This window comes from Amblyraja radiata, chromosome 6 (assembly GCF_010909765.2).
Source record: "Amblyraja radiata isolate CabotCenter1 chromosome 6, sAmbRad1.1.pri, whole genome shotgun sequence".
NCBI classification, from domain to species: domain Eukaryota; kingdom Metazoa; phylum Chordata; class Chondrichthyes; order Rajiformes; family Rajidae; genus Amblyraja; species Amblyraja radiata.
In genome coordinates, this window is record NC_045961.1 from 34,343,872 (window position 1) to 34,368,094 (window position 24,223).

Consider the following 24,223-nt stretch of genomic DNA (forward strand, 5'->3'; position numbering starts at 1 on the left):
TGCAAATTTGCACTTGAATCATTTGGGCATTTCCATAATCAAGCAAAATAAAAGTGCTGGAGTAAATCAGCAGGTCAGGCAGCATCTCTGGGAGATATGAATAGGTGATTTTTTTGGGTTAGGACCCGTTTCCCATCCATGTCTTTCAGAAATGCTACCTGGCCCGCTGAATAACGTCAGCAGTTTTTGTTTTGTAAACCCACATCTATGGTTTCTTGTATCTCCTTAACCAAGCAGATTGAAGAATTATTAATGAACAGTGGCCTGTCCAAATTCAGGTGTATTTGTCAAAACCAAAGAGCTCAATGGCATAAGAGATCATCTATCCTACCTAAAAGTGCAAGGCAATCCAATCCCATTGCCCAACATCTGGTCAGTTTCAGATCTTCTAAAGTCCAGTGCAAAGGCATCACAGGCAAGAAAATGTTGCTGCATAGTCAACTGTTCAAATGATTAGTTGAATGTTATTACACCAGTTTTAATGTAATTATAAATGCAATTGTCCAAGATTTACCAGCCACATTACCATACAGGCAGCCAATATATAAAAAATATATTTATTGACAGAAAAAAAGGCAACAAGCCACATAAAGGAAAAAGTCAAACTGTGCAGATTGCATTAGCAGATCTATACAGACAACACAATTTATTTAACAAAATGAAAATTAGCCTAAGCAAGCTGAGAAAATATTCTTCTGTCATTGTGCATGATTCAGAAGACATCTTTTTATCGAAGTCGATCCCAGCGCCAAATTGTGGCATCATCACAAACAGCAATGAGAATACTGCTATCTCTGCTAAAACTGGTCTGGCGTATAGCTGCAGTGCATTTTGGATAAGCCAGTGTTGTGCATCTAAAAAAAGACAGAATCAGAAAATATTTGAAAGTTTAGCTGCAGTATCAACTAATGGGCAGCAGTTCACAAATGGTAGAATTTACAAATTATTTTGCACAATGGACTAGCATTTTTTATTTTGCAAGTTCTGGAGTTAACCATAAAACTCACAGGTAAACTCTGATGATCTCACTTTTAGCCACACCGAGCAATTTGTTATTAAATAAACCACTAGTTAAGTAAGAGGCTTGAATATGTTGGTCAGCAAGTTGTGTCATTGATAAGGATACATTAGAAATCTATGCAAGATGGAAGTTGTTTAAACCAGCCTCTATCTTTTTTAATAAAGTAAGTCACACCAGTGTTTTGATAGCAGGCCCACAGAAAGCAACATGTTCATAATTTCAAAAAAAGTGGAGAACCTATACATTGATTTGAAATTAGTATAATAAGAAAATAAGATAATGAAAAAAAATTCTTACTTAGCCTTATGAGGATCTTCCACTTCAAGGTCCCATACATAAAGTTTTCCAACTTGATTACCCAAAGCCAGCATCTTTAAAAAGAAATCTAGATTTTAATAATTGAATAGTTAGCAGTTGAAAGGCACTGGCCAATTAACTCAACATAATTGATCTTACTTTATTACTTGCATGTTAGTCTTGAAATCAAAACCCCAATATTCAGCAATTGATAGCAGCAATAAACCCAAACAGGAATAAACACAGATAGCCACTCAATTAAAAACATTACAAATTTAGCAGAGGAACTATTACACATACAATTGTAATCTTCCCCAGTCACCTAATCCTGTCGTCTATAATTCTTTATTAACATTGAAATCCTTTCAACAAAGTAGAACATAACCCTTAGGAGGGTTACTGGCAGCCATCTAACCAATAAACTAAGAATAGGAGAGAAACCCACTACTAAATTATGTTGACTAAACATTCCTACATACTTTATTCTTACCTTCTGCCAGAAATCCATTGAAAACCTCATGTACCAGATGTCACATTGACTGTAATCAAATCTTCCCAGTATTGTCACATTTGATTCATTTGGTTTTATTCTATCAATATCATCTTCCATTTTGCTGGGTTTCCAGCACACAATGGCATTTTCACAAGACTGAAACAAAAATAACAGAACTATCAATGTTTGTGGTCAGCATTCATAATGCAGAAACTATAAAACAATTCTGCATGTCAAAATAAACCAGTGCCATCAAAACTTGATAAAATAATAAAATTCCATGCTTATCATACATTTCATTTTAAAACGCAATTCCTAAATAACAGAAAATATCATAAGATCATAATACATGGGAGCAGAATTAAGCCATTTGGTCCAATGAGTCTGCTCTGCAGTCCATTAGAAATATCCAAGAGGCTTTTCATTGCTATATATCGACATCTCACCTGGAGCAAAAGCAAGTCGTTCAACCCTAAAAATCTATTTGTAATCATGAAGTTACCGATTGAATAAAAAACAAAATGTTCACCTTTGATAATATCAGATCACCAAGCCACCGCACACAGTCCACATAATTCCTATGTATATCTCTTGTAGAAAAATCAGGGAAATGGATTTTCTGCGATACAAATGGCCTACAATACAAAAAACCCCCAGTAAAATCGAGAAAATTCAATTGAACGTAACTTTCTCATGCAGGTTAGTCAGCATACTCAAATGAATGAAGTCGAAGAATGGGATATCCAAGATGATGTAGTGCTAGATGCACTTACACCAGACTTTCAACACATTCCCTACTTCCATGCTACAATGCACAGGCACAGAGACCTTTGTTGCACTAAATTGGTGGCCAATCCAATGCACAAATATTTTGTACAATGCCTGCCACATGGGTCAATAAGTTAAATTAATAATAGCTATTCTTCAAAATAAACAGAATTTGACAATTAATAGTAATTTTAAAACTTTGCAACACTTTACAAATCTTCCAAAATGTAGTAAGAATCCATAAGCAGTTAAAAGCAGAGTTCACATGAAAATCAAGAACTATCTAGTATTAACCAGATATTCATGCAAAAATGTACAACAATGTGGACACAGAGGCAGACATGATTACAACATCAACCCAATTTCAAAGCAAGGATGCCGGAAATTAAATATTTTGCAAATTTATAGGAATGATTGGGGGTTTTCTTATCTTGTACATACATGTGAAATAGCTATAAACTGTAGTTTACCTATCTGCTAAGGCAACAAATAAAAAAGCAGACCATTTATTATAAATAAACTTGTCATGGTAAATCCTAAAGGCAATGCAACGAACAAAGCAGTATTGAAATACGTCACCTGTTAGTTTTACTTGGATTATATTCATTTGATCCCTTAATAGCCTTTAACATTCTTTCTGAGTTGATTCGCCACAATTTAAGGGAATGATCCATGCCACAAGACATTATTTTCTCTCCAAGAAGATCAAAATCCTATTAATGAAGTTAAAGGTAAAACAACACACTGATCATGTCAATCAGTCACAAAATACCTTTGAATATTCTTACCAGGCTTGCCATGTACCTGCAATGCCCATTACATTTGATGGTAAATCTCCAATTTCTAGTTGGGAATAGCAAATTCCTATATGTCGACCAAATGATAAGCCCTTTATACCAGATTCCTAAGACTGCATATAATTTGCTGAAAGCACCCAAATATAAAGAATGTAGAATCACATTGTGCTTTTCAATCCTCAGCAAATTACCTCAATTAACATATCAACCTACTTCACTAGCACATGTACAATATATCAGATAAGACATTAAACTCAAACCTCAAAACACTTTGATCATATAGCAAAAATAATTCATGATACAATTCATGGCAACGTGAGAGTTTTTCCAATGTTCTAATCAGTGGTTATCACAAATTGCAGCTGGTTACAGGGTGACCAAAACTGAACACAATACTTCAAAAACAGCCTCACCAACATCTTGCACGCCTATAACCGAACATCCCAATCTCGATATTTAATACTCTTAATGAGAAAGGTCAAAGTACCAAAAACCTTCTTGACCACTCTATCCACATGTGACACAATTTCCAGGGAACTATGTATCTGCACGCCTAGATTTGTCTGCTCTGCAACATTCTCAGGGCTCTGCAATTCACTCTGAAAGTCCTGCTTTAATGATGCAAACTCCCATCACCTCAACAACCATAATTTCTGGTTGCCATGTTCCCACACTGCCGGCCCAAAAAGCAATCAATCATGGGATTTGGCATGGTGAGGGTAAAATTTTAAAAAGCTGAAACGTCATGCAATAAGTAACATTTAGAAATTAGACAAGACAATGCACTCTAGATCATCCAATTATTAACATGCAAATTCTAAGACTTAAAAAAAAAAAATTCAATACAGTCCCTGCATTTGGTTTGTTTTCTCTAGAATAGGTTGCAGGGAGACCCAAAAGAAGTATATAAACTTATGAGAAGGATAAATATGGTAATCAGAATCTTTTTCCCAGGTTCGAAAAATCAAAAACAAGTGGCCATAGCTTAAGGTGAGATGGGTAAAGTCTGAAGGAGATGTGCAGAGGAAGATTTTTTATACGAAGAGCGGCAGCAATGCACTGCCAGGACTGGTGGTGGAGGCAGATTATGATAGTGCCATTTAAAATACTTTAGTATAGGCATACGGATATGCAGAGAATGGAGGGATAAGATTATGTGCAAGTAGATAAGTGATAGCCTTGGGATAATGTTCTGCACCGAAATTGTGGGCTGATTAGCCCGTTCTTGTGCTATACCTTTCTATATTCTATTTCTTATTCAGTAACACATAGAAGCAGAATATAACAGAATAAAACAACATTGGTCACTTACTGCACTCAGAACTTCATCTCTGTGTCCTTCCACACCTCCAAATATCGCAACTAAAGTGTCAGTTTGGATGTTCCAAAACCTTAGAGCATGATCTAATGTGAAACATAGGTTCCATTTAGCCTCGTGTGGAATACTTCACACTGATTGCACTGTTTTTAAAATCATTTTGACAAGCTAAACTGCTAAAACCTCTTGCGTCTACGGGGAATTTCATATCTTCACAGCACTTCTGCAAAATGTGTCCCGAATAGTGACACCATAACCTTCAGCTGTTCCACAACTCACGTTTAACCTTGAATTGGAATACATGACTTGATTGCTTTGCAATATCCACATCCATATCTATTAACTATTAAAACTCTGATCTTGGATGTGTGTGTAAATAAAAACACATGTCGAAAAAACGACGAGCTAAAGGTAAAGATTTCACGTTCCAATAGAGATTTATCCCCTGGAATCCGAAATCACCTTATCTGAAAATTTCGAGCGTTATTTCTCGAGTTATTTATGAAAATGTCCACAAATCTGAAATAACTTTGAAAATAAACTGGTTCTTTCGCGGATGACGTCACAATGGATCTGCTTGCTGCCGTCTTGCTTGCACTGCGAGTGACGTCACCCCCCCCCCCCCCCACCTCTCCCCGTTATTCAAAAGACGCTCGGGCATAGTTTCTCTCGGCTCCTCGGTCACCTCCTCTCTCCCCCTCCCCTCCGGCCTCACATTCTCCCTCGGCATCCCACCTCCTCCCCCCTCTCTCTCCGCCCCCCCCCCTCTAGACTCGCCTGCGAGTTGGGAGCTATGTGTGAGTGGATAGGGTAAAAGAAGCGAATGAATATTAATATAATATCAAAGGGGGTGGTTAGTGCGCGCGTGTGGGGTAGTGCGCGCGTGTGGGGTAGTGCTCGCGTGTGGGGTAGTGCTCGCGTGTGGGGTAGTGCTCGCGTGTGGGGTAGTGCTCGCGTGTGGGGTAGTGCTCGCGTGTGGGGTAGTGCTCGCGTGTGGGGTAGTGCTCGCGTGTGGGGTAGTGCGCGCTTGTGGGGTAGTGCGCGCTTGTGGGGTAGTGCGCGCTTGTGGGGTAGTGCGCGCATGTGGGGTAGTGCGCGCATGTGGGGTAGTGCGCGCGTGAGTGTGCGCGCGTGTGAGTGTGCGCGCATGTGGGGTAGTGCGCGCGTGAGTGTGCGCGCGCGTGAGTGTGCGCGCGTGTGGGGTAGTGCCTGCGTGTGTGTGTGTGTGTGTGTGCGCTTGCGTGCGCTGGTATGTGACGCCACAGGCCGCACCCTCGCCACCCCCTGCAACCAACAGCTCCCACTTGGTCTAGTAAACTATTAAAAGTCTGATCTTGGATGTGGATTTGTGTGTTTATTTGTTTGTGTGAGATTACATCTTCTCGAAAAAACGCCGTGCTAACAGTAAAACGTTTACATATTCCGGTAGAGATTTTTGCCGTGGTCAAAAATTGCCTTCTCAAAATTTCATGCTTTATTTCTCCAGTTAATAATGAAAATGTTCAAAAATCTCAAAAAACTTGGGTGAAAAACAACTGCCTTTCACTTATTCCCTGTGCTTACAGCTGTGACGTCACAATGGGGTAGCCCTGCTCGCAACATTGTTGTTATCCAAGTACACCGAGCCCTATTAACCACCGAGCAAGTGCAAATGCATTTTTTTTTAAACTGCGTTCTGCTGGGTAAATAAGGCGAACTGAGCAGCCCCTGCGCAGTTGTCAGCTATGGGTGAGTGGTGGAATATTGCGTTGGGGGAACAGGTTGCGTTGGGGGACCTGGCCTCCCGTGTGACAGGGACCCAATGTGTCCCACTTGGCCCAGTATTCTTATAAAAATCAGAGACAAACTTTTGAATTTAAAACTTCTAAAGTTTTTTAATTAAGATGTAATTTAATTCTAAGCAGATATAAACAGTATAACATCCAATTCCTACCAAGAAGACAGAGTTTTATCGTCATGTGTCCCAGATGGGACAATGAAATTCTTACTTGCTGCATCTCAACAGATTATGTAAACATAATACAAAACAGAAGATAAAAGTTCAGTGTGTCTATAGACCATACATACACAATAAATAAACAGATATAGTGCAATGACAATACTAGACTGTTATTGTTCAGAGCTTAAGGTTACCATAAGGTTCAAGGCAACATTGCAGCAAACCATCAGAATAATTTTCAGATATGTTTTCAATCCCACCATAATACAGGACCCCAAAAACCAAGCTAGTTTACAAGCTGGTTAATTGTTGGCTCACCTTTGCTCACAGAAAGAAGAAGATTTGGCTCTCTGGGGTGGAATTTCAGTTCATTAATCGCGTTACCATGTCCAACATAGTGCTACAATTAATAAAGAGGGAAGGCCACGTTAATATCACTTACAACTAATAAATATTATTTATTTAAAATGATGCCAATCTACTTTAAATCAGCAACTTAATAAACTGAAATATACCTTGACTATAAAAGTACCAATATAATTTGTAAAATTTTGATTTCTAAAGGTTTTCTGCAAGTAGAATTGACTTTCCAAATGAAATAACAACCATAATAATTATCTCCACACCTAACATCAAAAATAGCATTATTGACTGTTGTGCTGTACCTTGATTATTAACTCCCTTCAAAATCAGAAATGTTCAGACAACCTGAAACTGGGAAAAAGTCCAGTGATTTAGCACCTTGTAACTTTTTGCATAAATTCTATTCATGTTTTATCATTTCAAATTAAAATTAATCTGTAAACTAGTGAAAGAATAAATTGACATCTGATCAGGAAATGTCTTTAATCTGAATAAAACTTCTTGGTTTACATCAATATGCAATATAAACAGCGATTCTATTTCACATGTCAATACAAGAAAGAAACTCAACATCTTCCAAGATTGTGAGCACTTGCATAACTCCTTCCTTTATTAAGCCTCTTAACTTTACACAGACTGACTTAACTTTACATTAAAAAAAAAAATGACCTGAACAAATCTGGGTAACTGATGTTCTCTAGCATAGACCAAGCAAGTCCCTAAAAGTTGTGGATTTTTCCCAAGTAGAAACTGTCAAATACGGGCCAACATTTGACAGCCATGTTTACCGCTACACCAATGAAGCTCCAACTGAAAGAAGCATTATTACAAATGTGATTAGGAAGTCTCTCAAAAATAAAGAACAAGTTTATCTTTCTTCACCTGACAGCATATCACAGCTCTGAACAATACTGCTTGATTTAGAACCAGCTACAGTGCCCTCCATAATGTCTGGGACCAAAAAAACATCATTTATTTGCCTCTGTACTCCACAATTTGAGATTTGTAATAGAAAAAAAATCACATGTGGTTAAAGTGCACATTTGTCAAATTTTATTAAAGGTTATTTTTATACATTTTGGTTTCACCATGTAGAAATTACAGCTGTGTTTATACATAGTTCTCACCCCCCCCCCCCCCCCCCCCCCCCCATTTCAGGGCACCATAATGTTTGGGACACATGGCTTCACAGGTGTTTGTAATTGCTCAGTGTGTTTAAATGCCTCCTTCATGCAGGTATAAGAGAGCTCTCAGTACATAGTCTTTCCTCCAGTCTTTCCATCACATTTGGAAACTTTCATTGCTGTTTCTCAACATGAGACCCAAAGTTGTGCCAATGAAAGTCAAATAATCCATTATGAAACTGAGAAACAAGAATAAAACTGTTGGAGACATCAACCAAACCTTAGGCTAACCAAAAGCAACTATTTGGAACATCATTAAGAAGAAAGAAAGCACTGGTGAGCTTACTAATCGCAAAGGAGCTGGCAGGCCAAGGAAGATCTCCACAGCTGATGACAGAAGAATTCTCTCTATAAAAACGAAAAATCTCCAAACACCTGTCCGACAGATCAGAAACACTCTTCAGGAGTCAGGTGTGGATTTGTCAGTGACCACTGTCTGCAGAAGACCTCATGAACAGAAATAGAGAGGCTATACTGCAAGATGCAAACCACCGGTTAGCCGCAAAAATAGGTTGGCCCGGTTACAATTTGCCAAGAAGTACTTAAAAGAGCAACCACAGTTCTGGAAAAAAGGTTTTCTGGACAGATGAGACAAAGATGAACTTATATCAGAGTGATGACATGAGCAAAGTATGGAGGAGAGAAGGAACTGCCCAATATCCAAAGCATATCACCTCAAACATGGTGGTGAGGGTGTTATGGCCTGGGCATGTATGGCTGTTGAAGGTACCTATCTTAATTGATGATACCACTGTTGATGGTAGTAGCATAATGAATTCTGAAGTGTATAGACACATCCAATCTGCTCAATTCAAACAAATGCCTCAAAGCTCATTGGCCAGCGGTTCATTCTACAGCAAAACAATGATCCCAAGTATACTGCTAAAGCAACAAAGGAGTTTTTCAAAGCTAAAAAATTGTCAATTCTTGGGTGGCCAAGTTAATCACCCTATCTGAACCCAATTGAGCATGCCTTTTATATGCTGAAGAGAAAACTGAAGGGGACTAGCCCCCAAAACAAGCATAACCTGGCTGCAATACAAGCCTGGCAGAGCATCACCAGAGATTACACAGCCGCAGTCACTCAAGGCGTTCCCCAAGGCTCCGTACTCGGCCCCCTCCTCTTCATCATCTACATCCTCCCCCTTGGTCAGATACTCCGCCACTTCAATCTGGACTTCCACTGTTACGCTGATGACACCCAGATTTACCTCGGCACCAAATCCCCCCACAACCCCCCCCCCTCTCCCATATCAACTCCTGTTTGTCAGCTATAAAAACCTGGATGCAACATAATTTCCTCAAACTCAACAGCGATAAGACAGAATTCCTCCTCATAGGCTCCAAAGCCACACTCAGCAAAATCAATAACCCCACTCTCACCATCGACGGCACCACTGTCTCTCCAGGCCCGCAACCTTGGCGTGATCTTTGATTCCACCCTCTCCCTTGAGCCTCACATCCGCCATGTCATTAAAACCTCCTTCTTTCATCTCCGCAACATCGCCAAACTCAGACCCTCTCTCACACCGCCTGCTGCTGAGACTCATCCATGCCTTCATCTCCTCCCGACTGGACTATTGCAACTCACTTCTCCTTGGCATCAGCTCCACCTACATCAACCGACTCCAACTGGTCCAGAACGCAGCCGCCCGACTCATCACCCACACCAAATCCTGGCATCACATCACTCCAGTCCTCAAAAAACTTCACTGGCTTCCCATCTCCCACCGGATCACCTACAAAATCTTGGTCCTCACCTACAAAGCCCTCCACCATCTGGCCCCCCCATATCTCACTGACCTCCTCTCCCCCTACCAACCCTCACGGTCCCTCAGATCCACATCAGCCGGTCTCCTCTCCATCCACAAGTCCAACCTCCGCAGTTTTGGGGACAGAGCCTTCTCCAGGGCAGCTCCCAGGCTCTGGAACTCCCTCCCCCAACTGATCCGCAATTCCGTGTCCCTCACCATCTTCCAGTCCCGCCTCAAGACCCATCTCTTCACCACTGCCTATCCTTAGCCCCACGTCCCCGTCCCTTTTCATCTGTGCATTAATTGCCTCATACTGTGTTTTGTATTGAATTCTGTCTTTACTTTGTGTACTAGTCATGTCTCTACTATTTATTTCATTCCCCTTACATGTTTTTCCTCTACATGCTCAATTTTTGTAAGGTGTCCTTGAGACTCTTGAAAGGCGCCCATAAATAAAATTTATTATTATTATTATTATTACACCCAGCAACTGGTGATGTCCATGAATCGCAGACTTCAAGCAGTCATTGCATGCAAAGGATATTTAACAAAATACTAAACATGACTACTTTCATTTACATTACATTGCTGGGTCCCTAACATTATGGTGCCCTGAACAGGCATGACACAGGAAAAAAAGAAAAAAGAGGAAGAGAGATGGGGGTCCAGGCCTGGTAGGATTCCATGGAGCAACGCTCCCGGCGGGGTAAAAGGGGGCAGCGCCCCCTTTATGTAGAATTATTTCGATAATTGTTCCTTGAAATTACAGTTCACCAGGGCACACTCCTTCTTACTTACTTAAACTTAGGTTCCTCCCACACTGTTGAGTGCATTGGGCCGCCTTTCTGCTGGGTTATGAACTATGTCTTCCCCCTCGATAGGCTTGCGTCCCAGGCTTCCATAGAGGCTTGCGTACCTCTATGTCCTGGCTGAGAGGCTTTGTTGCAGTTTTACGGTAGATCTCCTCGTTTGTGATGTGGTCTCTGTAGCTAGTCTTCAGGAACTTCCTCAAGCAGCGTTGTTGCAATGCATCCAATTTCTTTTTCATCTTCACATTGATTTTTCCATTTCCCACTGGCATAGAGGGCTGTAGGGAGGACTGCGGACTGGAAGAGCTTGACTTTTAGCATCTTGGATATCCCGCCACTAGACCATATTGGCAGCATTCGTCTGAAGACTGATGCAGCTTTACCAATTCGGGAGTTGACGTCGACCTCTACTTCTTGTGGCGTTTTCAACAGGTTTCCCAGTGATTATCAGCTGGTTTATTGGCTGCTGGTCTCCAGTCTGCATGGTCCCATCTTCTGGCCGCTGATCTTTAATCCAACCTTGGATGCATTCTCCTCCAGAGCAGTTGTCTTGAAGGGTACGTCTCGACTCTGCTAGTCGTGCAATGTCATCGGCAAAATCTAGATCTGTGAGGCGTCTTCCTGTTCTCAACGGTATTCCAAAGTCAGGTTTGTTAATTGTCTTCCGCATGAGATAGTCGATCGTGACAATAAACAGAAAGGGGGATAGAAGGCAATCTTGTCTTACCCCTGTGACAATGTCAAAGAACCACATCTGGTTATGGGCACCAAGCCAGTGCCGGTCCCAAGCCCAAACGGACAAAGGAGGAGGGTTGGGCGTAGGGCTAGCGCCCCTACCCTGTAAAACCAAAAACCCGCTACGGAAACAGCAAGCATAAACTATACTGGAAATTAGCATGAGAGATGGAGCTCGCCCCCTACAAGTATGACGGGCTTGGGCCAAAGCCTCCGGGATGCTTGTGCCCCGAAAAAATGTAACATCTTCTCTGCCAAAACTGCTATGAGAACTGCTACCTGGAATGTCAGGACCTTGTACCAGAGTGGGAACTTATCCCAGCTACTGAGTTTGAGAAGTATAATAATAATAATAATAATGGATGGGATTTATATAGCGCCTTTCTAGAATACTCAAGGCACTGAGCATCTTAGGGGTGAGTGAAGTCCGTTGGATAGGGAGTGAGGAAAAACACTGATGTACTCCAGGCATGAATAACACCACATACGAGAAGTAGGACTGGTGTTAGACAAAGAGACAGAGAAAGCAATGATAGGTTGGAAACCTGTGAATGACCGTATCATCACAGCGAGGTTCCAATCCCGACACACAAAGACAACAGTAGTACAAGTTTATGCATCCACAGAAGAGGCAGAAGATGAAGATAAAAAGCCTTTTATGAACAGCTACACTCCCTCTACTTGTTTCAAAATGCCTATTGACACCGACAAGGCCCCAGACCTGCAGCCGTGCCCCAGCCTTTCCCATCCCAGTGCCTACTCTCCCGCTGCCCTCCCCCAGGACCACGCTCCCGGCACCACGCCTTGCTCCACCAGGCCTCGCCTTGTCCCGCCCCCGGACACCTTCCTCCTCCAATCACCGCTCTCTATCCTCAATCCCACCCCCCCACTTCTGCCTCTGACCGACGCCTCCCTCCTCCAGCCATCGCGCGGAATCATCATGTCCCGTCCCGCCCCTCACTGACCAACGTCCCTCTCGTCCAATCAGCGCCCTCGATCTGTCTTGCGGAAAGCCATTTATAGATTTTGAGATTTTTTAACAAATTTCAAAATCCGTGGAAATCCACAGGTCCGCGGAGAAATCTCATGCCTGCCTGAAATGGGGGGACTATGTATAAACACTGCTGTGATTTCTACATGGCGAGACTGAAAATGTATTAAAATGGCCTTTATTAAAATCTGACAATGTGCACTTTAACCACGTGTGATTTTTTTCTATTACAAATCTCACATTGTGGAGTACAGAGGCTAATAAATAAATGATGGGTCTTTGTCCCAAACATTATGGAGGGCACTGTATATTTGAAACTCAAAAATATTTAATTCAATCAATTTTTTAAAGAAAAATAAGCACAAATTTATCAAACTGTCATGGATTTGTGGATCAAAGATTATTAAAATTTATCCAAGAGGAATTATCCTTTTACATTTGCTTTCTTTATTTTTATAAACAAGAACAAAATAGTAATTAGCAAAATGTAATATACAAATGATCTATTCACAACTGTTCATACTCACTTTAATACACTGCATAGAGATGGGATTAATAATTCGGATAATGCCCCTTGATCCAGCCACAGCCAAGAGGGGGTGGCTTGTATTACTGTCATACGTCCACGCACATGTGTAGAAGTTCTCGTCTGTCTGATTAGCTCGAGTTATTGTCAATACCGAATTAAACTTTATTCATCATACGTCTTTGCTTCTACATTTTTAAAATCGCAACTCTTCCTCCAATCTAAATGAGGAAACATCCCTACTCTGATTTATTCATCAAGTTTTCAACCTGGCAATATAATTTTGCTTAATTCTCTCGAGGTTTAAACCCCAATATCACATATGTGTTATAATTTAACATATGTACATTCAAGTTTAATATTCATTTAAAATCCATTTTAGCTTTTACCCAATCCAGTTATCTGCTGGATAACATTTCAGCCCTTCAAATTATTTAAAGTAAATATCTATGCCAGCTTCCTATTTTAATATTTAATTTTGATGCAGTTATTGATATAGATTTGTTGCTCAATGATACTGACTGCCCTTGAACTTTACTCACTTCCGCAAAGTAAAAACGATCATCAAATTATAACCTGTTGAAAATGGCTTTATAAAATTCGAGGCATTAAGTAACCCAGTAGCACACACGAAGTAAGGTTAATCTCTCCGCAAGTACCAACTTCACATCACATCATTATATCATTGTATTCAAAGGATACATCAGCGTCCACATATGATTGCAATAATCGCATTTCCCCTTGAGAGTGACATTCATAAAGTGTGACCTAGTCCAAATAAAAAGAGAGAATTTGAATATATAGATCAAACAATGCAGGACCACGCTATTAAAATTGAACTAAATAACCTTTTTTTTTAAATATAAACTAAATTACCAATAACATCAACAGAATTTTAAAAGTAATTTACTTTCCCCAATGCCTCTGAATCTATTATTTACAATCCCAGTTGAAATAAAACACACCAGATTCTGTGCTAAAACAAAAAGTGCAATTCACAGCATAATTTGGGGGAAATCAGAATGATGGGCTCCACCACTACATTTTTATTTAAGCTTTCAGAAGTAAATCAAAATTACAACTGTAGAAGGAATACAGGTCATTGAGTCACGTGGCATGGAAACAGGTCATTCAGCACACCAGTCCAAATGTCAGCCTTCTGCTAAAGCAGTTTACAAGTAAATTCGTGGTTACATTTTTGTTAAATCACACAATTTGAAACACTGACCCGGTTGCTGCCAACGGTGGCAAATACCAAAGGATCTCCCTCCTTACTGTGCCAGTTGAACTGTACTCCAAACAGTGGTTGACCATGATCCTCCTACAAAACAAAAATGATTTCCTTGCTTAAAAATTAGTTTGGAGCATGGTAAAATATTGCAGCATCAAACAATGCTGTCTAGAGGCCATTATTAATATCCATATAACGGTCAATATTCTTGATAAGGACCCAACCATAGAAGACATTTTCCAATTTAAAAATTTCCTATGGTTGCATTGATTTTATATTTTTCTCTTGCAATCTCAGTTCATAGAAAATAAAATGTATGCTCTTCATTAGAAACTATTCAATTTCGAATGATATATTTATAATAGTCTATAAAGTCAAAAATGTATGATGTATAATATATTTAAAATGTGCATTCTGATTAATTCCTGAAATAGGCTTTTGGCAAACTATTTAGACTTTTAAGCTCGAGATACCGTGTGGAAATAGGCCCATCTGTCCACCGAGTCCCCGCCGATCAGCGATCACCCTGTAGACTACACAATCCTACACACTAGCGACAATTTACAATTATTTTACCGCAGCTATTTAACCTACAAACCAGTGCGTCATTGAAATGTGGGAGAAAATCCACGCGGTCACAGAGAGAATGTACAAATTCCATACAGACATCACCCAAAGTCAGGATCAAACTTGGGTCTCTGGCGTTGTAAGGCAACTCTACCACTGCGCCACTGTGCCTCCCCAGATTGATTTGCCCAGGTTATGAAAGGCAAACTATGGTATGTCAATAATTTTAGTTTATATCATCACATCAGCTTTCATCACTTGAATTTTTGGCAATGTTTCTAGAAACACCTAAATAACTATTCTGCAAATGTAATGCAAAAACCGTAAGCAGTTCAGAAAAATGTTTAACCTGTATTATGATGGAAAGCTTATTGAAGTTACAAGACAAGTCATTCTTATCAAAAAAGTCAAGGTTAGGAATAGCATATTATTCTGCAGCAAATGAGGCAGTCACAAAAGCAATGCTGAATGGTTTAAAAAGTAAACATCCTCCCGTACAAAAATAAATGTGAAACTTGTTCTTCCTATGGAAATCAGCAGATAAAGGAAGATTGTGCCAGATTTCAGATGGATGCAAGAATTACATAAAGTCTTTAATTTCCTCAAGGAGCACTACACTCCAATACTGATAACTACATGTAATCAAAAGGCAGAGCACTAACTTTTCACAATTCTGCCTGAAAAGATAGATTATAATTTACTGCCAGAGAGGGCAATTCCAATTATTTAAACAATTTCTATTTATGGTCCTTAGATTTATAATCCCAAGGAGAAACATTTTCGCCGCATCTAATGCAGCAAGAGAAAGTACACAAATCGCACAGAAAAATCTTGGAACCCAAAGACTTTAGGAGGCTCTAAAGTAGCACAATCCAGCATAGAGTGAACAAGCAAGCAATCTTTCCCGGCAATGAAGACGCACCCCCATTTTGAGTTGCTAAATTTTGAAAAAAGGCTGGCGGGACAGGATCAAGGGTTTGGTTTAGTCTAGAGGTCGGCAACCTTTTTTGCATAGGGCCCAAGATCAATGTTTGTGAGCGGATGGCGGGCCACATCTATCGCCATAGTTAATAAATGGAGGTAATAACACATACATTAATAAATTTGTAATTAGTAATACATACTAATAATTCATAAATTAGTAATAATACATGGTAATATTTCGTAGTTTTCACGTGTTTTTCCATTAGTTTTCTGCAGTTTCCAGATCGCTTTCATGCCCCAGGACTAGCTGCAGTTCCCAGATCCCTCGCGTCCCCTGGACTGGCTGTAGTTCCCAGGTCGCCTGCGCGGCCCGGGACTAGCTGCAGTTCCCAGGACGCCTGCGAGTCCCGGGTCTAGCTACAGTTCCGCTATCCGGTCCCGGCGGCCGCTCGCAGCACCCAAGCTACTGAGTGAGTTGCTGGCATGATCCCCGACTCCCTCCTTCTCAACGCTCCTGCCCGCCCCGCAACTTTACCCCTGGCGGCCCAGCCGTGCTCACCCGGGCCAGACGCCCCACACGCTGTGGAAGGAAATCTCTCCCCCCCCCCCCCCCCCCCCAGCAGTGCTGTCCTTTTACAGCCGCTGTACTGAGGGATAGCCAAGTCTTTCTTTCTTGGCAAACAATCTAACCTTCGGCCTCCAAGATGCAGGTACATTTTCAGGCCTTATTTTAGGGTAAAAAATAACGTCTTCCTTGCCGGGAAATACGGTAATAGGTCACCAAGTTAGGTCACAAATGGTGTAAAGTATCAAATTCTGCCCACAATATTTTAAGTACAGTTACATCCCTCATTGACCCGGTAGAACTGATTGGCCTGGAGGAAAATACTTACATTAAAATGAACACAAGAAAGGAATAAAATTGTCACTATAAGAGTCCAGTTAGTATATCAGACATTGATATTTTCACTCAAACAAACCTTAAGACTGTTGACGCATTTAAATGAATATTTGCATTTCTTGGATTTCCATTTTCCTTTCCCCCAGCTTTTCCGTCCAGGTACATTTGGTGTGTTTGTAGGTGTGTCTGGTCTCTCTGTATTTGTACCACTCTCTATGCTGGCAGCGTCATCCTATAAACAAGTAGAACAATAAACTAACACAAAATTCTTACAGATTATGGCTTTTGTGGGGCTTCGTATTTATATAACATCACAAATCAGCACACAACTAAAATCATAATCATTAAAAAGTCATGCAAGATAAATGTGGTAACATTTATATTAATCTTTAATAAAAAATTTGCAGCAAAAGGCTCACATTTGTGCAGTGTGACTATGATTCAGAGTTTCAACAAGATTCCCAAGGGTAGACTGTAAAAAAACAACAAAGTGCAGCATGCCAGACAGCATCTCTGGAGAATATGAATAGGCAACATTTTGGATTGGGACCCTTCTCCAGATTGATTGTAGTGGAGGAGGGAGAGGTGGGAGGCAGTACAGTGAGTAATAGGTGGATACAGTGATGAGTGTTTTGATTGGCGGATGGTTGAACAACAGTCAGAGATGAAAAGGCAAATGGCAGTGAGAAAACAGGTGTGAAACGTGAAGACAGATGAAGGGATATAGGTAGACGAAGGGAGTGGAAAGGGTGGCAAGACTGTGGGAGAAAGAGGTACACTTCCAAGTGGGTCATAGTGAAGAAAAGGGCAGTGTATTTGTTAGTTACCTAAAATTGGAGAATTCAATGTTCACACGAAAGTGTTGTAGGCTGCCCAAGTGGAATATGTGGTGCTGTTTCTCTAGTTTGCATGTGGCCTCACTCTGACAATGGAGGAGGTCCAAGACAGAAAGATCAGTATGGAAATGGAATGGGGAAGTAGAATGATGAGCAACTGAGAGATCCGGCATGCAGATAGAGTGCAGGAGCGTTGAAACAGTCACCTAGTCCATGTTTAGTCTCGCCAATGTAAAAGAGTCCATACTAGGAGCACTGAATGCTGATGAGGTTAGAGAATATGCAGCGGATGTGTTAGAGTATGTGAACCTCTATCTCACCTGCACATCATAAAGCTATATGAGGCAGGGTAGGTGATGTGTTCCTAGACTGCGCTGCCAGGAGTGGTGGTTGAGGCAGTTAGGGAATGACAGATATGGATCATGTGCAGCCAAATGAAATTAGTTTATCTTATAGTTTATTAGTTTATACGCAGCACGGACATTGAGCCGAAAAGCCTGTTGCTGTCATATTCGCCAACAACAGAATTCTTACGTGCAGCATAATAGACTTGTAAATATATGATAAACAGAAAAAATGCATTCAATGAAAAACCACTGTATTAGTGCAAAAAAAAAAAACCTCATGCCAAATCCAAGGTAAGCTATGGGCATGCACCTGGGCCCCAGCTATACCTGCCTCTTTGTAGGGTATGTCGAACAATCCTTGTTCGAGGCGTACCGTGGCCCTATCACCGAACTCTACCTCCGCTACATTGACAACTGCATTGGTGCCACCTCCTGCACCCATGCAGAACTCACTGACTTCATCCATTTCACCACTAACTTCCATCAGGCACTCAAATTCACCTGGACCATTTCCGACATCTCCCTACCGTTTCTAGGCCTCACTATCTCCATCGCTTGGAACAGACTACTGACCAACATCAACTACAAACCCACTGACTCCCATGGCTATCTGGACTACACTTCTTCCCACCCTGCTTCCTGTAAAGACTCTATCCCCTACTCCCAATTCCTCCGTCTATGCTGCATCTCCACCCAGGATGGGGCGTTCCAAACTAGGGCATCGGAGATGTCCTCATTCTTTAGGGAACGGGGGTTACCCTCTTCGACTGTAGATGAAGCTCTGACCAGGGTGTCCTCTATATCCCATAGCTCCGCTCTCACTCCCCATCCCCCCATTCGTAACAAGGGCTGTCCCCCTTGTCCTCACCTTCCACCCTACCAGCCGTCACATACAACAAATAATCCTCCGACATTTTCGCCACCTACAACAGGTTTCCACCACTGGCCACATCTTCCCATCTCCTCCCCTTTCGGCTTTCCGCAGAGACCGCTCCCTCCGTAACTCCTTGGTCAATTCGTCCCTTCTCACCCAAACCACCCCCTCCCCTGGTACTTTCCCTTGCAACCGCAGGAAATGCTACACTTGTCGCTTAACCTCCCCCTCGACTCCATCCAAGGACCCAAGCACTCTTTCCAGATGAGGCAGAGATTCACCTGCACCCCCTCCAACCTCACCTATTGCATCTGCTGTTCTAGGTGTCAACTGCTCTACTTTGGTGAGACCAAGCGCAGGCTTGCCGATCGCTTCGCCCAACACCTCCGCTCAACTGGCATTAACCAACCTGATCTCCCGGTGGCTCACCACTTCAACACCCCTCCCATTCCGAATTCGACCTTTCTGTCCTGGGCCTCCTCCATGGCCAGAGCGAGTCCCACCGCAAATTGGAGGAGCAGCACCTCATATTTCGCTTGGGTAGTTTACACCCCAGCGGTATGAACATTGAATTCTCCAAGGTAGTGCGGAGTGACGTAGTCCTTGCTTTCTCTCTCCTTCCCCTCCCCTTCCCAGCAGCCCCAGGGCCTACTGTCCACTTCATTTCTTCTTCCTGCCCCCCCCCCACCCCCACATCAATCTGAAGAAGAGTCTCCACCCGAAACGTCACCTATTCCTTCCCTCCATAGATGTTGCCTCACCCGCAGAGTTTCTCCAGCATTTTTGTCTCCCTTAGTACAACCATTCAGTCGAAAGAAGCTCATAGCTGAGTTTAGTGCGGTGCAGTGTTCAAGAGCCTGATGTTGTTCGGAAAAAGCTAAATTTGTACCCAGTGGTCATAGCTTTCAAACTCGTACTTTTTTCCCTGACGTTAGTAGTAAAATAAGATCATGACCAGAATGAAGTGGGTCTTTGATGTCATTGGTCATTTGATGTTATTGTTTCCTATTGATCTCTTCAGTGGTCAGTACCTGTGATGAACCAGGCAGTCTCTGCCATTCAATTCTTTTTTTCCTGAATGATCATTGCCCAACCAAGCCATGATGCAACTAGTCCGTATGCTTTCTTCTGTACATCAGTAGAGGTTCCAGAGTATTTGTCAACACATCAAATCTCATCAATCTTCCGGGGAAGTAGAGGTGTTGACAGGCTTATTTTATGATTGCATCAAGGTGGTGGACCAAGGACAGGTCTTCAGGTGCAGCGCAGAAAACTTTTAAGTAATTGATTCACTCCACTGCAACCCATTGATGAAGGCAGGGTAGTGGATCCTTGACCTCCCTCTTCCAAAGTCAACAATCTGCCCTTTGGTCTTGTTGATGTTGAGAGCAAAATTATTGCTCTGGCACCAATCAAATTTTCAATGTCCCTTCTGCACTCAGACTCATCATTGTCCATTATTCAGCCAATAATAAATGTATCTTTGGCGAAATTAAAGATGGCATTGGAACTGCATCTGGCTACAGTCGTGGGTATTGGGTGAACATAGCAGAGGACTGAGAACACAGCCTTGGGGTGCTCTTGTGCTGATGGTGAGAAGATTAAATAGTTTCTAATCCGTTCTGATTGTGGTCTGCCAATGACAAGGTTGAAGATCCACTTGCATAGGGACAAGCTTGATAACAAGCATGGAGGGGACGATAGTGTTGAAAGCGGAGCTACAGTCAACAAATAACAACCTGTCATATACATGTTCTCATTTCCAAGTGGTCCAATAAGTGGAGAGCCGGCAAGATCCCATCCCCTGTTGTACTATTGTGGCAGTAGGCAAATTGCAGTGTCCAGGTCCTTGCCAAGATAGGGGTTAATATGCATCAGAAGCAACCTCTAAACACACTTCATCTTCAGGAATGCTAGTGACATCGGCCAGTAGTCATTGAGGACTTAAGTCTCTGTACTGTACACTGCACAATGACAATAAAGTTTGAATCTGAATCTGAACATAGTCTTATTGGGCAGTGGTATTATTGATGCCCTTTTAAAACAAGTGGAAACTTTTGACCTTAGTAATGAGAGATTGAAGATGTCCTCAAAAATGTTAGCCTGTTAAGTCTGTGCAGGTATAGGGTGATTTCACGAAAGGTCACTGGAGCGTAAATCCCCACTCACGTGACCGAAAATTTTAACTGGGGGACAAGCGTCACTTCCGGTACATGTTAGTGAATGGGAAAACACGCACTTTCACACCCGTTAAAAACATCGAAAACGGCCAGTTTTTGAGCTGCAATTAACGGAGCCAGTAGGGGGGACCGTGAGGCACAGCTACTTAAATTTACAGTCCAAAAAAAAGATAGAAACTAAGGTAAATACAAGAGGGAGCTGAAGGTGTAAAAAAGGCGGAAGTGCTAGCGGACTTTTTTCTTGGAGATTTAAAGATCCAAAATATCGGGAATTATCGCGTTTGCTCGCTGCATTTCATCAAAAGTGGCATTATTGACTTTTTATCTTTATTCATTTGTTAGATGAAAAGTATTAAAAGTTAGAAACCCGTCAGTAAAATTGCAAATTCGCCCATGGTTCTCAGGTGGGTTTTAACATGCAAAATGAAAACGCTTCTGAAGCTCCATTTACCATTTAAATAATCGTAAACTCTCTATATGCGTTTGGAAATCAATTTTACTGAGATGCAAGCTTACGATTATTTAAATGGTAAATGGAGCTTCAGAAGCGTTTTCATTTTGCATGTTAAAACCCACCTGAGAACCATGGGCGAATTTGCAATTTTACTGACGGGTTTCTAACTTTTAATACTTTTCATCTAACAAATGAATAAAGATAAAAAGCCAATAATGCCACTTTTGATGAAATGCAGCGAGCAAACGCGATAATTCCCGATATTTTGGATCTTTAAATCTCCAAGAAAAAAGTCCGCTAGCACTTCCGCCTTTTTTAGACCTTCAGCTCGCTCTTGTATTTACCTTAGTTTCTATCTTTTTTTTGGACTGTAAATTTAAGTAGCTGTGCCTCACGGTCACCGCGACTGGCTCCGTTAATTGCAGCTCAAAAACTGGCCGTTTTCGATGTTTTTAACGGGTGTGAAAGTGCGTGTTTTCCCATTCACTAACATGTACCGGAAGTGACGCTTGTCCCCCAGTTAAAATTTTCGGTCACGTGAGTGGGGATTTACGCTCGTGACCTTTCGTGAAATCACCCTATAACAGAATCACAGGAACATAGACTCAGTCAACACACAACATATAAATTATATAAAATTATGCAAGACATTGACAACACAAGAGCACCTCAAGGCTGTGTTCTCAGTCCTCTGCTCTGTTCACTCAATACCCATGACTGTGTAGCCAGATGCAGTTCCACCGCCCTCTTTAATTTCGCCAAAGGTACATTCATTATTGGCTGAATAATGGACAATGACGAGTCTGAGTGCAGAAGGGAGTTTGAAAATTTGATCAGTGCCAGAGCTCTCAACATCCACTAGATCAAGGGGCAGATTGTTGACTTTAGAAGGGAGAAGTCAAGGATCCACAACCCTGCCTTCATCAACAGATCACTTTCTTGAGGCTGCACATCCAATAGATTTTTTTGCTGATGGGGATGATGTATCCATGATGGACTGGGCTGTATCCAGCTCTCTCTATAGTCTCTTGGGTTCCTGCAAGTTGGAATTTCTATACCAGGCCATGATGTAGCCAGTCTGGATACTTTCTACAGTATGAAAGACACAAAATGTTGGAGCAACTCAGCAGGTCAGGCAGCATCCCTGGAGAACATGAATTGGTGAAGTTTTGGGTCAGGACATTTCTTCGGACACAAAACATCACCTATCTATGTTCTCCAGGGATGCTGCCTGGCCAGCTGTGTTACTCTAAAATTGTGTATCTTTCCTTGGTAAATCAGCATCTGCAGTTATTTGTTTCTACTTTCTATGGTTCTGAAATAAAGGTTTGTTAGCGTATTCAGTGACATACTAAATCTCTTTCAACTTCTAAGTAAAGACACTTGTACACCTTCTTCATGAATACCTTTTTGTGTCAACCCCAGAATAATATACCAGGTCCCTTAAATTCCTACTAACAAATGTAATCGTAAAACGTCCAACATAAGACCAATTCGAGACTTGTAGTCAGTTTGTGCACAGTAGATGGAAGCAACGCCAGAATTTCTGGCAAAGATACCACCACAGCACGATACCACCTATTCAAATGCAGTAAATGAAATAAAGCCCAGGACATGAACCAGAACAACGTTCTTCCAACGGATCATTTTATTCGCACTGTTAGGGTGATCCCGTTGCCCTTAAAGCTACAGATCCATATGACCCGCTGAGTTGCTCCGGTACTTTGTGTCCGTTTTGTTTTGTAAAGTAGTATCTGAGGATCCTTGTTTAAGAAGGAACTGCAGATGCTGGAACATCGAAGGTAGACAAAAATGCTGGAGAAACTCAGCGGGTGATGCAGCATCAATGGAGCGAAGGAAATAGGCAACGTTTCGGATCGAAGAAGGGTTTCGACCGGAAACGTTGCCTATTTCTTTCGCTCCATAGATGCTGTCTCACCCGCTGAGTTTCTCCAGCATTTTTGTCTACCTGCACATCCTTGTTTCGTTGCGGCTGAAACCCGCTCTCAGTTTGCACCGGTATCTCCAGATCAGGGTCCCATTGACGAGCCGTAGGGGTAGGGAGCTGGTTAGCGGCAGGAGTAAGGAGGGAGGGAGGAAAGGAAGGAGGGAGGGAGGAAAGGAAGGAGGGAGGGAGGAAAGGAAGGAGGGAGAGAGGGAGGGAGGGAGGGAGGGAGGGAGGGAGGGAGGGAGGGAGGAAAGGAAGGAGGGAGGGAGGGAGGAAAGGAAGGAGGGAGGGAAGGAACGAGGAAAAGAGGGATGGATGGAGGGAGGAAGGAAAGGAGGGAGGAAGGAAAGGAGGGAGGGAGGAAAGGAGGGAGGGAGGGAAGGAGGGAGGGAAGGAAGGAGGGAGGGAAGGAGGGAGGGAAGGAGGGAGGGAAGGAGGGAGGGAGGGAGAGAGGCTATGCCGGAGGTTGCTCGCTTTTTGCCCGCCTGCATGCTTGTACCCCGCACCGCAGGCCTCCCCGCGCTCAATCCTAGCGACGGCATAGGTTTTACAACAGGGTTTGTTCCCTCCACCATCGCGGATGTCACGGCTTCCCTCCCACACCCCCATCCCCGTGCGGTTCACCTACATTTTCGTCGCCAGACATGTCGGGATTGCTGTTCTCGTCGCTCAGTTTCTGCCTCTTGGCCGGCATGTCCGCCCGCGCCGCGCTCTCCGACATGGTGCGCACAAAGAAAGCACGTCACTCCGCACGCCCGCTACGTCACTCCGCATGTCCCGCCACCCCCCGCGACACGTGATGTTGCACGTGGGAGGGGGGGGTGCGACCGGGCCACTGGTCCCCCCGCGGCACGTGGTGTTGCCCCTTCAGCTCAGCACTGTCTCTGCATCTCACCCTGAAACGTCGCCAGTCCATGGTTTCCTAAGATGCCCGCTGAGTAATTCCAGCATTTTGTGTCATTCTTT

At 42.4% G+C, this 24,223-nt stretch overlaps 1 protein-coding gene across 2 annotated transcripts; it reads right to left on the reverse strand.

Annotated features, from left to right (window-relative positions):
- Window positions 1-538: 538 nt before the first annotated feature.
- eed (embryonic ectoderm development) lies at window positions 539-24,020 on the reverse strand. Of its 2 annotated transcripts, XM_033022475.1 has the most exons (12): window positions 23,886-24,020; window positions 16,698-16,850; window positions 14,224-14,316; window positions 13,698-13,763; window positions 12,997-13,122; window positions 6,952-7,033; window positions 4,689-4,780; window positions 3,159-3,292; window positions 2,341-2,446; window positions 1,809-1,967; window positions 1,319-1,392; window positions 539-854 (listed from the first exon to the last, which is right to left on the reverse strand). In XM_033022475.1, the coding sequence occupies exons 1-12, from the start codon at window positions 23,976-23,978 to the stop codon at window positions 728-730; spliced, it is 1,305 nt and encodes a 434-aa protein (XP_032878366.1). In that variant the 5' UTR covers window positions 23,979-24,020; the 3' UTR covers window positions 539-727. The 2 variants fall into 2 exon arrangements, with proteins under 2 accessions (XP_032878366.1, XP_032878367.1); XM_033022476.1 differs by lacking the exon at window positions 539-854 and having other exon boundaries at window positions 1,319-1,406.
- Window positions 24,021-24,223: the final 203 nt, after the last annotated feature.

Coding starts and splice junctions, on each gene's coding strand:
- eed (XM_033022475.1), bottom strand. CDS start 23,978: ATGTCGGAGAGCGCGGCGCGGGCGGACATGCCGGCCAAGAGGCAGAAA. Junction 14,317..16,697: donor AATGCGTCAACAGTCTTAAG/GTTTGTTTGAGT, acceptor TTTGTTTTGTAG/GAGGATCATGGTCAACCACT. Junction 3,293..4,688: donor GAGATGAAGTTCTGAGTGCA/GTAAGTGACCAA, acceptor CTTCATTAATAG/GATTTTGATCTTCTTGGAGA.